This window comes from Danio aesculapii, chromosome 18 (genome assembly GCF_903798145.1).
Source record: "Danio aesculapii chromosome 18, fDanAes4.1, whole genome shotgun sequence".
In the NCBI taxonomy this organism is placed as follows: domain Eukaryota; kingdom Metazoa; phylum Chordata; class Actinopteri; order Cypriniformes; family Danionidae; genus Danio; species Danio aesculapii.
In genome coordinates this window covers 32,034,691-32,049,680 of record NC_079452.1, presented here as the reverse complement: position 1 = coordinate 32,049,680, position 14,990 = coordinate 32,034,691, and the positions used below count along the sequence as shown (strand labels likewise).

At 39.7% G+C, this 14,990-nt stretch overlaps 1 protein-coding gene across 1 annotated transcript; it reads right to left on the bottom strand.

Annotated features, from left to right (window-relative positions):
• Positions 1 to 219: 219 nt before the first annotated feature.
• On the bottom strand, positions 220 to 13,560 carry LOC130245912 (mucin-2-like). Its single transcript, XM_056478703.1, has 13 exons — positions 13,429 to 13,560; positions 10,433 to 10,626; positions 10,208 to 10,348; positions 9,986 to 10,124; positions 5,276 to 9,188; positions 5,053 to 5,194; positions 4,700 to 4,843; positions 4,557 to 4,612; positions 4,169 to 4,347; positions 3,675 to 4,072; positions 3,469 to 3,565; positions 1,235 to 1,418; positions 220 to 1,149 (listed from the first exon to the last, which is right to left on the bottom strand). The coding sequence occupies exons 3-13, from the start codon at positions 10,342 to 10,344 to the stop codon at positions 1,016 to 1,018; spliced, it is 5,523 nt and encodes a 1,840-aa protein (XP_056334678.1). The 5' UTR covers positions 10,345 to 10,348; positions 10,433 to 10,626; positions 13,429 to 13,560; the 3' UTR covers positions 220 to 1,015.
• Between the last annotated feature and the right edge of the window lie 1,430 nt (positions 13,561 to 14,990).

Below are 14,990 nucleotides of genomic sequence, written 5' to 3'. Positions count from 1 at the left end.
CTCCTCCCCTAAACCTGACCAATAGTGTTTTCAAAAGCACCAATTGACCCGCCCACACACTCCCCTAAACCCAACCCACAGTTTTAAAAAGCAATCCAGTAAAAGAAAAGTCCTCATCTGATTTCTACCACGTTTTCAGATTTTACCACTTTCTTACCGTTGTTTATTTTATTTTTTGGCTTCTGTTTTTGTCTGACCTGCTTTCTGTAACCATTCTTTGCTGGATTCAAACCCCGTTGTCGTGGTCAACTCCTTTCTGTGTCTCAAGTCTGCTGACATACATGGCGAGCTACTCGACAAACTGATAATAGCGGGAAAGCTGTCCATACCGAGGTAAGCGGTCTGCTGCTAGCGCAAAAAGGACCGGCGTCAAACCGCCCCGTAGCGTTCGTTTTAATGATGAAATGCAGCCATACGTATTCTGACTACATAATTCGTGATCCACAGAAATGTATATAGGGATACGTTTTTTAGAATGAGCCCATGTTGATTCTACCATGTTGGTTCATTAAGACCATTCACCTGTGCGAGGCACACTCGGAATGAATCAAATTTAGGGTTGGTGTGATTAGAGAGAGGGTTCTGTATGCAGACTTGGTGCAGTTGCAAGGTGAGCTGCATGCAATGCTTTTTTTAATGTGCACACCTAACCCCGCCACTAACCCTACCCCCCTCACACTGACATCACTGGCTCTTTTGAGTGCATTGAGTCTAACATTGCATCTCTGATATATGCAGTCTCCGTGCAAATCCAAGTCTGCATCCAGATTCTATTGTATGGGGAATTAGGGGAGAGAAGAAGGGTCTTGATATTATTCACTAGGGTTCAGGTGATCACATAAAAGAATGGGTTTTTAGTTGTCTTTTAAAAGATACCAGGGAATCTGCAGTCCGTGTGGGTACGGGAAGATCATTCCACCAGAATGAAATATTGTTAACACACCAACAAGCTTATAAATTCTGTTTTCGCCATAAAAAATATTGCATTATGCCTTGGGAAAAAATGCTGACACATTCAAAAGTTGTGTGATGGCAAGGATTGATTTCTGATCCTGGATTTGTAGAAGATCACACCACAAATCATAGCAGTAATGGCCAGCAGAGACCCAGCAACGACAGCAAGGTTTACATTCAATGCCGGGTTCACCTCTGAAATTAGAGTAAAGGTTGCAGTGGTTAACACACTAGTTAAGGATACAATCATGTTACTAAATATGAAGTTATGCTGTCTTACGTGATGGGCTCCTCCTCAGCCGTATGGGTCCCTGAGAGATGAAGTGATTGCTGGTCTGGATGGGGGCGTCTCTTTTGTTGATGTTGTGTGAAGGTGGAGCGACAGTGCCGTTGATGCAGCCCTGAGAGCAGCGAGTGTTGGGAACGCCTGCCTGACATACGATTATGGAGCAGCTGATGAACACCTACAGATGAGCAGGAGGAGAGGAAGAAGACAAAAAGCCAAGAGACAATGAGAGTTGAGGAATACATCACTTTTTCCTTTTTAAACAGGCTCAAAGTTTCAGGATTATAGACCCTTTTCTGGGTTTCTCAGTAGAGGAACTTGTCATAGTTGGCTTAACTTAGAGTGCAGTGAATAGGAGAGTACAACAAAAAATCTTTTTACAATCCTATTTGCTGAAATAATAAAATGAAAAAGAAAAAGAAATTGTGTGAAGCAGAAGACAAAACAACGTCAAATTTACTGTCCTGCCCCACACTCTGCATTTCAAACATCTCGCACAAGCAGTAATTAGTTTTTTGTAATTAGATGCAAAGATGATGTAATACATACATAAATATATATAAAAAAACTAAATATTAAAAACTTTAAACGAATAAAGAACAGTTTTGCCAGATTGGGTGGTTTCCCCAATTTTGGGCGGTTTTGAACTGGATTGTGTGGGTATAAAAGGACATAGGCAGGTAAAGAAAATTTAGGCGGTTTTTACATTGGAACACCTACCCCCCTCCAATGTGTTCTCGAGACTGTCACAGCCCCCCCTCCCCCCCCCCCCCCCAACCCGCACTCACACTTTTTGTGTTTTGCGCAACAGTCACCCCCCCCCCCCCCACCTTTCTTTCTTATAGATGACTGGGCGATTTCTTTTGCATTTTCGCCAGGATTTGGATAGTTTTTGGGTTGCAATGAGTCAGCTACATCTGGCACTGATTAAGAATCTATGACCATTAAAGACGTCATAATAGTCTTGTGAAAAGGGTCCATTATGCTGGAATGAGAATATTGACTGATTTAAGACTGACTTTACCAGTGTCCGTGTATCTGTGTTCGCACTCAGTGGGTGTGCAGCAACAGAGCACGCGAGTCTGTGGCGGAGTATTCTGACGCACATAGAACCGGGCCGCTGAGGTAAAGTCTTCAATGTGGGAAGCGCTGGTGTTGAGTTAAGTATCACACTGGATGCACCACAAAATGCCATGACCGAATTGTAAACGTTTTTTCTATGATACAAAACCATGTAAAGATCGCTTGACGTAAAGTAAATAAACCAGTAGAGATGTGCCATTGTTGATAGCGTTAGTGTGGGCTACCGTCACAATAGATTTCTATCGTAATACACCATAACTTGGTGTGAAGAGCATGTTAAATCTTAAAGGGACTTTGCTAGCAAGCAGTGTTGTGATCACGTGGGATTTGCACGCTGGCACTGGACGCTACTGGATAGAATAGCTGTAACAGAGTTTAGAGCGGATCAGACTGCTTATATCGGTGATTTTTTTATATTTTTTTTTATGTTTTTTTTATTATTATTACTTTTTTTTCTAATTATGTTTTCAGGGTTTTCACCTTTATTGTATAGGGAAGTAGAGAGGACTGATAGGAAAGCATGGGAACAGAGAGAGGGGAAGGATTGGCATAGGACCGCGAGGCAGAATCGAACTCTGGTCGCCGTGAGCACAGGAGTGCATGCGTCAATGCTCCAACCACTACACCACTGGCGCCGACATATAAGAGATTTTTAATGCAGTCCGATAGAGTTTTTTTGGACTGATATTGGACCTACTTCCAATATCAATGTTGGATCGGGACATCCCTAATGTTTTCAGTTAATTGCGAAGTAATTTTTATTGCATTGGAATAGTTTGTACTGTGTATATTTTAAAAAATGCATATCTGCCAATTTGGTGGCACCAAAGTGATCGAGGTACAGGCTCCTAATTGGATGTGTTTAATGATCAGACCTCTGTTTGTGTGCCAAATTTTAACAATTTTTACCATATGGATCTAAATACAGCCATAGGCTTCAATTTCTGAAGAAGAAGTAGAATATTAAGAGTATCAGCAGTCACAATAGAACCTTGACTGCCTGGCCACTTATCGGTTCTGTAGATTTTACATTTTTTATAAAAGAACTCTGAATAAAATGCAGCTGTGGTGAGCATAAGGTTCATAAAATGTGCAGTATTGTCATTGGACTCATAAACATAGTCTGGACTAAATAGGACTCTAACCTGGTCTTGAAACCCAGTGAATTTGAAGGCCGCCATTTCAAACTCAACATATGGTTTGTGACTTGAGAAAAACTGAACTGTTTCATCCATGTTGCATCTGAAATAGAAAGGAGAACTCGATTATTATTTTTTTACTGGTAACTGTATTGTGTAACATTGATATGTTTGGATTATGTGAATGCTCATATGTGTTTGTAGAATCTCACCCATTGGTGATGATGGGATAGGAGACCGGGTAATTGGGAGTATCATAAGGTGTAGCCATACAGGACTCAAGAAACAGCTCAGTGTCTGGGACTGGAGAGTCAGGCTCGATCTTCATGTAGATCATATCTCCCACATCATACTCAAGTGGGTAGGCACTTGGATCTGTCATGTTTTGGAAACTGTTAGATGGGTAAAACTCAAAGTGATAGTTCAATGTGCCAAAACCCTTATCAGAGATTCTGATTGGAGACTTGTGAGTACCAAACTCCTGTCTAATGTTGTTGTTTTTCTGGTACGCGCACATAATTTCAAGTTCTAGGTTGTTTCTGGATGTAACGCCCTGGGGATTATCAAATGCAATGACTTTATTCTTAAAGATGAGTTCGTTGTCTGTCTCCTACAAAGAAACAGAAGATTTGATATCTTTTAGCTCTGGGATTCACAAGATCTGGTTGTTGTTGTTGTTGTTGGTGTTGTTTTGTAAATGCTTTACCTCTAACGTGGTGCCACATCCATCAAGCGGTGTGCTGGCGTACACATCAGTACTGTTGGAGTAAAGCTGACAAGACGGATCTATCAGTCTCAGTTGGTCACCCCTGAGGTTTTGGATGGAAGATCTCACTATTGTGACTGACATTGAGTTTGCGGAGCAGGTTACATGTACCACAGGTCCTGAAAAAAGCATTTATGGTGAATGGCATGCAAACACAATTCTTTATAGCAGGATGTTCAAATGTAAATTAACATGCTATTGATGGAGAGAGGATTGAATGTGTAGTGCAAGATGAGTCATCAAAGTTGTCTGTTTTCCTGGAATATGCACACAGTATGTATATACAATATTTTTTCATAGAATTATAATTTGAGTCTGCTTTATATACCTTCATCAATGACCTCTGCAACAATGCACCTCATCTCAGACTGGTAAATATCAGACCTTAAAACAAAACCATTTCCATCAAGCGTCATAGCATGATTAAAGTGGTTACAAAATTGTAAAGAACATTGACTTTTTGAAACATACATGTGTTGGGCTTCTGCAATGAAGCAAAATGGAAAGTGTTGACCATAGTTTTCTTGAGTTGGTGTCCAGTTAATCACATATTCTCCAGTTGTAGTTTTGGTCTTTGTGCTGTTTAATGGTCCACTTATGATGACATCAATAACTCTGGATGACAAAAACAAGAAATATGAACACTGAGAGACAAATAACATTAGTCTTCTTTTTTCCTATTTTAAATCTGGAAGACATGGTTAATGTATTATGCATGTGAGAACCAGGCAGGGGTAGTGTGCTAATATGCAATTCCAAATTAAGTTGCAGTTTAGTTTAGTTTCATTTTAAAACAAGCCCAAATACGCCTTTTCCCAAAATACCTTGAAAAAGATGCAGAAGCATTCACTCTGAACTCAAACCCATGATTTACACGAGCCTGCAAGAGTTCTCCGTGTAGAGGTGTTGGGTAGAGGAACTGTGGCAGATATTCACCCTCAACACAAGATGGTGCTGGACTGTCAACTGAAATGTATAAATAATGTTAATTTAAATACATGTATCAATATAATTTTGAAGCTTATTGTACAAACCTTTCAAACATACCTTGAAAAGAAAACTGAAGAGGAATTTTGCTCAGTGGTAAAGTAGTTGGTGCTTGGGATGTTATCATGGTAGTTGTAGGAGTCATTATAGGTGCTGCTGTAAGGGTTGTTTGTGTTGTTGTGAGAGTTGTTTGAGTTATTGTAGGGGTTGGTGCTTCTGTGGGTGCTATTGTGGTTGTAGATGTTAGTGTAGATGTTGGCATTGGAGTTATTGTGGGGGTTGTTGTGGGTTCTGGTGTTGTTGTGGCTGCAGGTGTGGATGTTGGCATAGGAATTATTGTAGGGGTTGGAGTGGGTTCTGGTGTTGTGGGTGAAGATGTTGTGGGCACTGTCGTAGGTGTTGTTGTAGGAACTATTGTGGGTTCTGTTGTTGTTGGTGGTGGTGCAGGTGTGGGTGTGGTAGGGGTTGTTGTGGGTTCTGGTGGTGTTGTTAGTGCAGGTGTGGGTGTTGTAGTAGGAATTATTGTGGTGGTTGATGTAGGTTCTGGCGTTGTTGTGGCTGCAGGTGTGGGTGTTGTTGGAATTATTGTGGGTGTTGTTGTGGGTTCTGGCGATGCTGTTGGTGCAGGTATGGGTGTTGTAGTAGGAATTATTGTGGGGTTTTTTGTGGATTCGGGTGTTGTTGTGGGTGCAGGTGTAGGTGTTGTTGTAGGAATTATTGTGGGGGTTGTTGTGAGTTCTGGCGTTGTTGTGGGTGCAGATGTGGGTGTTGTAGGAATTATTATGGGGGTTTGTGTGGATTCAGGTGTTGTTGTGAGTGCAGGTGTAGGTGTTGTTGTAGAAATTATTATGAGGGTTGTTGTGGGTTCTGGTGTTGTTGTTGGTGCAGGTGTGGGTGTTGTAGGATTTATTGTGGGGGTTTGCGTGGATTCAGGTGTTGTTGTGGGTGCAGGTGTAGGTGTTGTAGTAGGAATTATTGTGGGGGTTGATGTAGGTTCTGGCGTTGTTGTGGCTGCAGGTGTGGGTGTTGTTGTTGGAATTATTGTGGGTGTTGTTGTGGGTTCTGGCATTGTTGTTGGTGCAGGTATGGGTGTTGTAGTAGGAATTATTGTGGGGGTTTGTGTGGATTCGGGTGTTGTTGTGGGTCCAGGTGTAGGTGTTGTTGTAGGAATTATTATGGGGGTTGTTGTGGGTTCTAGTGTTGTTGTTGGTGCAGGTGTGGGTGTTGTAGTAGGAATTATTGTGGGGGTTTGTGTGGATTCAGGTGTTGTTGTGAGTGCAGGTGTAGGTGTTGTTGTAGAAATTATTATGGGGGTTGTTGTGGGTTCTGGTGTTGTTGTTGGTGCAGGTGTGGGTGTTGTAGGAATTATTGTGGGGGTTTGCGTGGATTCAGGTGTTGTTGTGGGTGCAGGTGTAGGTGTTGTAGTAGGAATTATTGTGGGGGTTGATGTAGGTTCTGGCGTTGTTGTGGCTGCAGGTGTGGGTGTTGTTGTTGGAATTATTGTGGGTGTTGATGTAGGTTCTGGCGTTGTTGTGGCTGCAGGTGTGGGTGTTGTTGTTGGAATTATTGTGGGTGTTGTTGTGGGTTCTGGCATTGTTGTTGGTGCAGGTATGGGTGTTGTAGTAGGAATTATTGTGGGGGTTTGTGTGGATTCGGGTGTTGTTGTGGGTCCAGGTGTAGGTGTTGTTGTAGGAATTATTGTGGGGGTTGTTGTGGGTTCTGGTGTTGTTGTTGGTGCAGGTGTGGGTGTTGTAGTAGGAATTATTGTGGGGGTTTGTGTGGATTCGGGTGTTGTTGTGGGTCCAGGTGTAGGTGTTGTTGTAGGAATTTTTGGAGGGGTTGTTGTGGGTTCTGGTGTTGTTGTTGGTGCAGGTGTGGGTGTTGTAGTAGGAATTATTGTGGGTTTTTGTGGGGATTCGGGTGTTGTTGTGGGTGCAGGTGTAGGTGTTGTAGTAGGAATTATTGTGTGGGTTAATGTGGGTTCTGGCGCTGTTGTGGCTGAAGGTGTTGTAGTAGGATTTATTGTCAGGGTTGTTGTGGGTTCTGGTGTTGTTGTGGGTGCAGGTGTGGGGGTTGTAGGAATTATTGTGGGGGTTGTTGTTGGTTCTGGCATTGTTGGTGCAGGTGTGGGTGTTGTAGGAATTATTGTGGGTGTTGTGGGTTCTGGTGTTGTTGTGGCTACAGGTGTGGATGTTGTTGTAGGAATTATTGTGGGGGTTTGTGTGGATTCGGGTGTTGTTGTTGGTGCAGGTGTTGTAGTAGGAATTAATGTGGGGGTTGTTGTGGGCGCAGATGTGGGTGTTGTAGTAGGAATTATTGTGGGGGTTGATGTAGGTTCTGGCGTTGTTGTGGCTGCAGGTGTTAGTGCTGTTGTTTGAATAATTGTGGGTGTTGTTGTGGGTTCTGGCATTGTTGTTGTTGTTGGTGCAGGTATGGGTGTTGTAGGAGTTATTGTGTGGGTTGATGTGGGTTCTGGCACTGTTGTGGCTGCAGGTGTTGTTTTAAGATTTATTGTCGGGGTTGTTGTGGGTTCTGGTGTTGTTGTGGGTGCAGGTGTGGGTGTTGTAGCAATTATTGTGGGAGTTGTTGGTTCTGGCATTGTTGGTGCAGATGTGGGTGTTGTAGGAATTATTGTGGGTGTTGTGGGTTCTGGTGTTGTTGTGCGTGTGGGTGTTGTAGGAATTATTGTAGTGGTTGGTGTGGATTCCGGTGTTGTTGTGGGTGTAGGTGTTGTAGGAATTATTGTGGGGGTTGTTGTGGGTTCTGTTGTTGTTGTGGGTGTTGTAGAAATTATTGTGGGTTCTGTTGTCGTCGTGGATGTTGTAGGAAATATTGTGGGGGTTGGTGTGGATTCCGGTGTTGTTGTGGGTGTAGGTGTTGTAGGAATTATTGTGGGGGTTGTTGTGGGTTCTGTTGTTGTTGTGGGTGTTGTAGAAATTATTGTGGGTTCTGTTGTCGTCGTGGGTGTTGTAGGAAATATTGTGGGGGTTGGTGTGGGTTCTGGTGTTGTTGTTGTTGTTGTTGGTGCAGGTGTGCGTGTTGTTGTAGGAATTATTGTAGAGGTTGGTCTGGGTTCTGGTGTTGTTGTTGGTGCAGGTGTGGGTGTTGTAGTAGGAATTATTGTGGGGGTTGTTGTGGGTACTGGTGTTGTGGGTACTGTTGTAGGTGTTGATGTTATTTTAGGAATTGTGAATGTTGTAGGTGCTGGTGTGAGCGTTGTTGAAGGTATTGTTAAAGCTGTTATTGTGGATGTTGTTGTAGATGTTGATGGTGATGTTTCAGGTGTTGTAGACATTGTTGTGGGTGTTGTTGTAGGTGTTGTAGTCAGCATGGAGCTTGTTGCAGGTGTTGTTGTAGATGTTGTGGTTGGTGTTGTAGTCAGTGTGGAGCTTGTTGCAGGTGTTGTTGTAGATGTTGAGGTTGGTGTTGTAGTCAGAGTGGACCTTGTGGCAGGTGTTGTTGTAGGTGTTGTAGTCAGTGTTGAACTTGTTGCAGGTGTTGTGGTTGGTGTTGTAGTCGGTGTGGACCTTGTTGCAGGTGTTGTTGTAGGTGTTGTGGTTGGTGTTGTAGTCAGTGTGGACCTTGTTGCAGGTGTTGTTGTAGGTGTTGTAGTTGGTGTTGTAGTCAGTGTGGACCTTGTTGTAGGTGTTGTGGTTGGTGTTGTAGTCAGTGTGAACCTTGTTGCAGGTGTTGTAGATGTTTTAGTTGTTGTGGTTGGTGTTGTAATTATTGTGGAACTTGTTGCAAGTGTTGTTGTGGGTGTCGTCGTCGTCGTTGTTGTTGTTGTTGTTGTTGTTGGTGATTTTGCATTGGCATTGCGCCGGTTTCTGATGAAACTGATTGGAAATCTTTCCACTGAAGTTTGGTCGGTGTAGGACAGAGTAATTTTGCGAATGGGGAAATCCTCCAGTACCAGCTCAAATGAATAAACTCCAAGGACCAGGGTTTGTCCATATGACAGAGAGCAGTTATTCTACATTTTAAAGAAAATAAAAACTGTATGAAAGAACTGAAATACCCATGTAGTAAATGCTGTGTAGAAATCAGGCTTGATGTATACTTGTAATTCCAGTTTATTTTGCAGTGATAACATCACCTTTAACCTCATAACATTCATTTTTACAATCTTTATAGGAATGGATTCTCTCACTTTATCTGTTGCTATGTTTGATAACTTCTGACACTGATACCATAATTCCCAATTATTTTCCCTCAGAAATATGTAGTCAAAGTTGCTAGATATTAACTATGCACTTTTTAAATTATGAATGTGAATGTTATGTTTTGTCAGGCATAAAAGTAATATAGAGCTAAGTATTGTCAGCATAACAATGAAACTCCATGCATGTTAAGTGTAGCATAAAGCAAGAACATTTATGGTCCAAGTATGGAACCTTGTGGTATTCTATATTGAATTTGTGACCAATGTTACACCTTTTAATTTGAACTTTGCCAATGTAATTCCTGTTATATCAAAATACATTTTAAGACTGTCCCAGAGAATGCTGTGGTTGATAGCATTAAATGCAGCATTTGGGTCTCTTAACAGTATAACAGAGATGCAACAACAATCAGAAAATAAGAGCAAGACATCAGTAACTCAAGTGCTTTAAACTGTTTTAAACCCTGTCTTGAATGCAATATAGATATTTCTTTAATAGAACTAATATAACTATGAAGATGCCATTTTGTTATAGTAATTTTGATAATGAATTATTGGTGAGTGATAAATTACTTCATAATGTGATACGAATATCTAATATTCTTCACCTGGTTCAGGGTGAAACCATCAGGTTGGTTGCAGATTCCACACTCATTGTTTTGTTGAAGTCCAAATCTGCATCTGACCTGGTCGTCATCTGGATCAAAGGCTAAAAGGTTGTACCTCCTGGGACAGTTTTGAGGAACTCTGCAACACAAGCAATGTGCCAAAGTAATGTACATTTACATTCCTACATCATGTTAAATGCACATCTGGAATGCAGTTTTTACTTAAGAAATGGTAGGGTGGTGGAGATTGGGGATCTGTTAGGCACTAAAGTGTCGGATCTCACTCCAAGGTCAATGAAAGAAAAAAGACCCCAGTCTCCAATGTATGCGGCTATGTCGTTGATCCAACAGCAACCCATTGTCCTGTTGAAAAAAATTGGCACTTCATATTTTTATTATTTGGTTCAGATTTATATTGTAAGTGTGTGATTCTGTTATTCCACTTACGCTTACTCAAATGGGCTGTTGGTGGATAAAGCCGTTGTTACGACTCCCTCAGACTGACACCAGTTGTTTCCATTGGAACTCGAATCTACTCTACCAATCACTTTACTGACCTCATTTCCACAGTCTCCAGACATGCAGGACCAGTAATTATATTGGGAACAGTCATTGTAGGCCGTCTTGTAGCGTAGTTCCACCTGAAATTATCAATGGTTTATTAAATGACTGAAGTGAGGCCTTTAAGTTTTGTGGTTGATGTTGAAATCTGCTGGTAAGAAGTGCAAACATTCAAAATACTGCACTGTAAAAAAAAATCTAAATTGTGAACCCATTTTAAATGGTGTTGCTTATCTAATCTAATTAATTATTACTTCAGAATATTATGCATATATTCGCTATATTTATTAATTACTGAAATTTTGCAGATTTGACAATTTAGGCATTGCTATTTGTAAAATAATAATACTTATAATCACTACTTATATGGATTAATCATATATTTATGGGGGTCAGTTCATAGGCCATTTGCGGCTTAATACATACTATTCTAGTGTTTTTAATTTTCTTTAATAGTGCAAACATTTTTTAGAGTCCTTAACTATGTTTTTAATCACATATTTTTATAATAAAAAATGCTGGATGGAAATTCCAAGATGTTTGAAAGCTTATTTCCACCACTGCAAGCTTATTTCTTAAAATTTTGACTTCATAACTCACAATTGCAATTTATTATCTGAAAATTGCAAGTATATTCTCACTTTATAAATTGCAGTTTCAAATCTCATAATTCTGTAAAAAAAAGTTATAATTGTGAATTTGTATCATGTAATTCTGAGAAAACAAAAGTATTATTCAGTGCAGGAAATGGGCTTCAATAAAATGTTAATAAAAATGAATATGCTCAATTGATTCAAATGCTTTTATTGTACAAGAAATTCTTTGATGTAGAAACAAAAGCAAATCGTGTGATTGCATAACTGGATTAACCAGTAGAGCAGTCTTATTTAACCCTTGTGTACTGATCAAATTGACTTTCATTTTGTAATGTTAGACGTGAAAACATCCACTGAATTAAACTGCTGTAAAAATGCATCAGATTAATATTTTTTCTCAATTTTTTTTGCATAAATTTGTAAATCAACCTCAGTCCTGATCAAAACTACTAAATTGTTTTGATACTTACAGGATTTTAACTCTTTAATTGTCAAATTCATAAATGATGTCACAGACTTGGTGAAAAGAACACACAAAATTATGTATTTTCAGTATAAAATGTAGTTGTGGACTTTATTTTGTTTTACCTATTGCCTTCCTTCATAACCACATTTGATGGTGGATAAATACACAGACTTTGTTTTTTGTTTACTCCATGTAGTTCTGAGAGCTGAGATGCATATTTTGATTTTCTCAGACACATCAAGATAAGTGAACAATGGTCACTATCACACACTCACAGACACATGTACACACACTTTAACTTGCTGTTATACTCCATATAATATCCAGAAACTAAACTTTTTTTTTGCACAGGCCTATCTAAAGCGTTAATAGGGGCAACAGATGATCACCAGTACAAATTACAAATGTTATCCATTCCCAACAGGGAAAACCACCAATTATCAAAAATGCATGATTATATGGTGTCATGTTTTTTTTTATAAAAAAATATGTGGTTATAATGGAAGTCATTGGGCAAAAACACACCAACAGTAAATTAAGGTGAAAAAATGAAAATCAATCAAAAACAATGCGTCAATGGCAATGTTATTTCACATGTTTAAGACTTCGATAAAAGGTACAAAAAATCCAGTCTACAATTACTTTTTATATTAAAAATATGTCATTTTATGTTTGTTTTTTTACCAAATCAGTGACATCATTTATGAATTTGCCAAATAAAAAATTTAAATTCTGTAATTTTCTAAACAATTTAGTAGTTTTGATCAGGACTGAGGTTGATTTTATGAAAAAAATATGTATCTGATGCATTTTTACAGCAGTTTCATCCTCAGCATAACAAAAGGAAAGTAAATTTGTCCAGAGTGTATTAAGTTTTTTTTAAATTCTAAGCATTTTCCCAAATTTTGTGTCATAAGTTTTGTCACCAAAAATCATTCTGCTAGCTGAAACGAGAAAGTTAAGAAGAAAAAGTTGTGGCCAAATTAAGACTCAAAATCACCCCAGTGTGGAAGAAAACATTCCCAACAGTACACGAGAGTTAACATGAGTCATGAAATGGCTGAGCCCAAGTCTGTCACAAGTCTGTCTCGAGATTGTGTTCCCTTACATCAGGTAACATCGCAACCTTTTTGTTGCTAAGTTTGGCATTTGTGAGACCAGTTACATTTTTATGAAGGAAAAAGAAGTTGCAGTGCTTCCTCAAATATTATTATCTGTCATTTCCCACAGTGGTGATTGTATATGTAATATTACCATGCAACTAATATGTTAAACCCAAGAACCCATAAAACTATGGAGGTATGCTTAAAATTAAGGAAGTATAAATTAGCTTGAAAAGCTATATAGTTCTACGTTTAGTTCATTTATTTGCCTTCGGCTTAGTCTCTTTATTCATTAGGGGTCGCCACAGTGGAATGAACCGCCAACTTATCCAACACTTTCACATTCACACACACACATTCATACACTTCGGGCAATTTTGTTTACCCAGTTCATCTGTAGCGCATGTCTTGGCCCAGCCAGGACTCGAACCAGCAACCTTCTTGCTCTGAGGTGACAGTGCTAACCACTGAGCCACCATGTCACCTCTACTTTTAGTCATTAACTTTCAAAAATAACTTGGCACAGCTACTAAAGAAATCAAAGACCGGATATAAAATGTACACAATTTTACGTGTCTTTATATTGCAATTATGCAGTATTGTTCTTTGCATTTACATTTAAAACGCAAATACATTAACATCCTAATCCACCTCACGGTACACAAGACATACATCCAGATTTGTATAATAAAGCAGTTAAAGCATAATAGTTCTCACCTCGTATGATCCATTAGAGTTTAATCTTGGGTTGAAGCTCATTGATCCTCCATAATATTGTGAGGCTGTTACGGTGAAGGCTAGCAGAAGCCCGGCCAAGAGGAGATATGTGAAAGACATGCTGACGGCTACTGAATGTTCGCAATCTGAGAACGGCTTTTAGCATCTCATGGAGTGAACTATTGAACAATTGTCATGATTCCTAGAAAGGGCAGATACTGTAGATTGAACATAGTTTTGGTTGAAGTAAGTAAAGAATGGCTGGAATTTAAATTCACCTGTCACGCATTTGGGTTGAACATTATATTCTGAATGCAATTAAATGACATTAAATCTTTAATTTATTAGATATATATGTATACAGTCATTAAATAGGCTTGCTATTTGAATATCTTGAATAATGCGAGAACAGTTTTCACAAAACTGTTCAGTGACCTTTGCTAGTGTAGCATCTTAGACACAAATCATATGATTCTTGTTACATTTGTTTCGTCAAGCTCTTTTGTCACTCATGTCAAAGTTTTAAACAAGTCTTACTGGTAATACATGAACCAGCTGAGCTAGATAAGAAAATTATATAACTAATACTGGAATCCTCCTTTTAATTCACCAGTGTATGGTATTTGCACTGACCTGTTTATGTCAATCACAATGGATTTTCTTACTTAGTTTATTGGTCTTTTTGATATCAAGTCTTATTTTCGGAAAAATATATGCCAGTATCTAATAAATCTTGTTTAAACAACTATATTCAGAAAGTACTTTTTGCTTATGTATATGTATCCTGATTTAAGAATGTTTAGAAGTTTATGATTGATCACAGCTGGTCCTGCATTAGCTAACACATGATTCAACAATCAGACCATTCCTAAGTCACTATAAATAATCAGAGTTTCATACCTTAGTTATCTTTGTCTTGAAGAATGCCCCCTTCCACCCCTACTCCTTACGCTTTTCCTAGATAGGGCAGCAAGTCTTTACCAGGCCAGTCCGACATTTCTGTGTGGAGTTTAGATGTTCTCCCCGTGCTCGCATGGGTGAATTGACTAAACCAAAATTTGCATCATAGATGAGCTCTTAGCCAGCTGTTTATCTCTCCATATCAATCCCTGATTTGTCTTTAGCCACAAACAGCAGGGGAGTTCTTGAGATCTACCTGAGCTCGATGATCTCATGATCTCATGGGACAGCATGTTCAATTCAATTCACCTTTATTTGTATAGCGCTTTTACAATGTAGATGTAAAGCAGCTTCACATAAAAGATCATAGTAAATTGAAACAGTGTGGTTCACTTTTCAAAGTTTAAGTTCAGGTCAGTGTGGTTTAATAATCACCAGGGGCGCAACTGGGGGTGGGGGGGGGGTGTTATGAAGATCGTAAGGGCCCATACATTTAGGGGGTGCCCAGAGACATTATCAAGGGCCCGCGCCAATTTCCCCCCACCACCCCCGTCTTCACTTACAGCCACAATACCAACTCCCCACCCCCCTCTTCACTTTCAACCGCGATACCAACTCACCCCCTCCCTAGCTCTTTACTTTCAGCCACGATACCAACTTCC

Bases quoted from the DNA above. Each gene is read 5' to 3' on its own strand.
- LOC130245912 (XM_056478703.1), bottom strand. From the start codon at position 10,344: ATGGGTTGCTGTTGGATCAACGACATAGCCGCATACATTGGAGACTGG. The intron at 4,073-4,168 runs GTAAAGCATTTA...GTTTCTTTGTAG, and splicing joins GATGTGGCACCACGTTAGAG to GAGACAGACAACGAACTCAT. The intron at 1,419-3,468 runs GTTAGAGTCCTA...GCTCATCTGTAG, and splicing joins TCACTGGGTTTCAAGACCAG to GTGTTCATCAGCTGCTCCAT.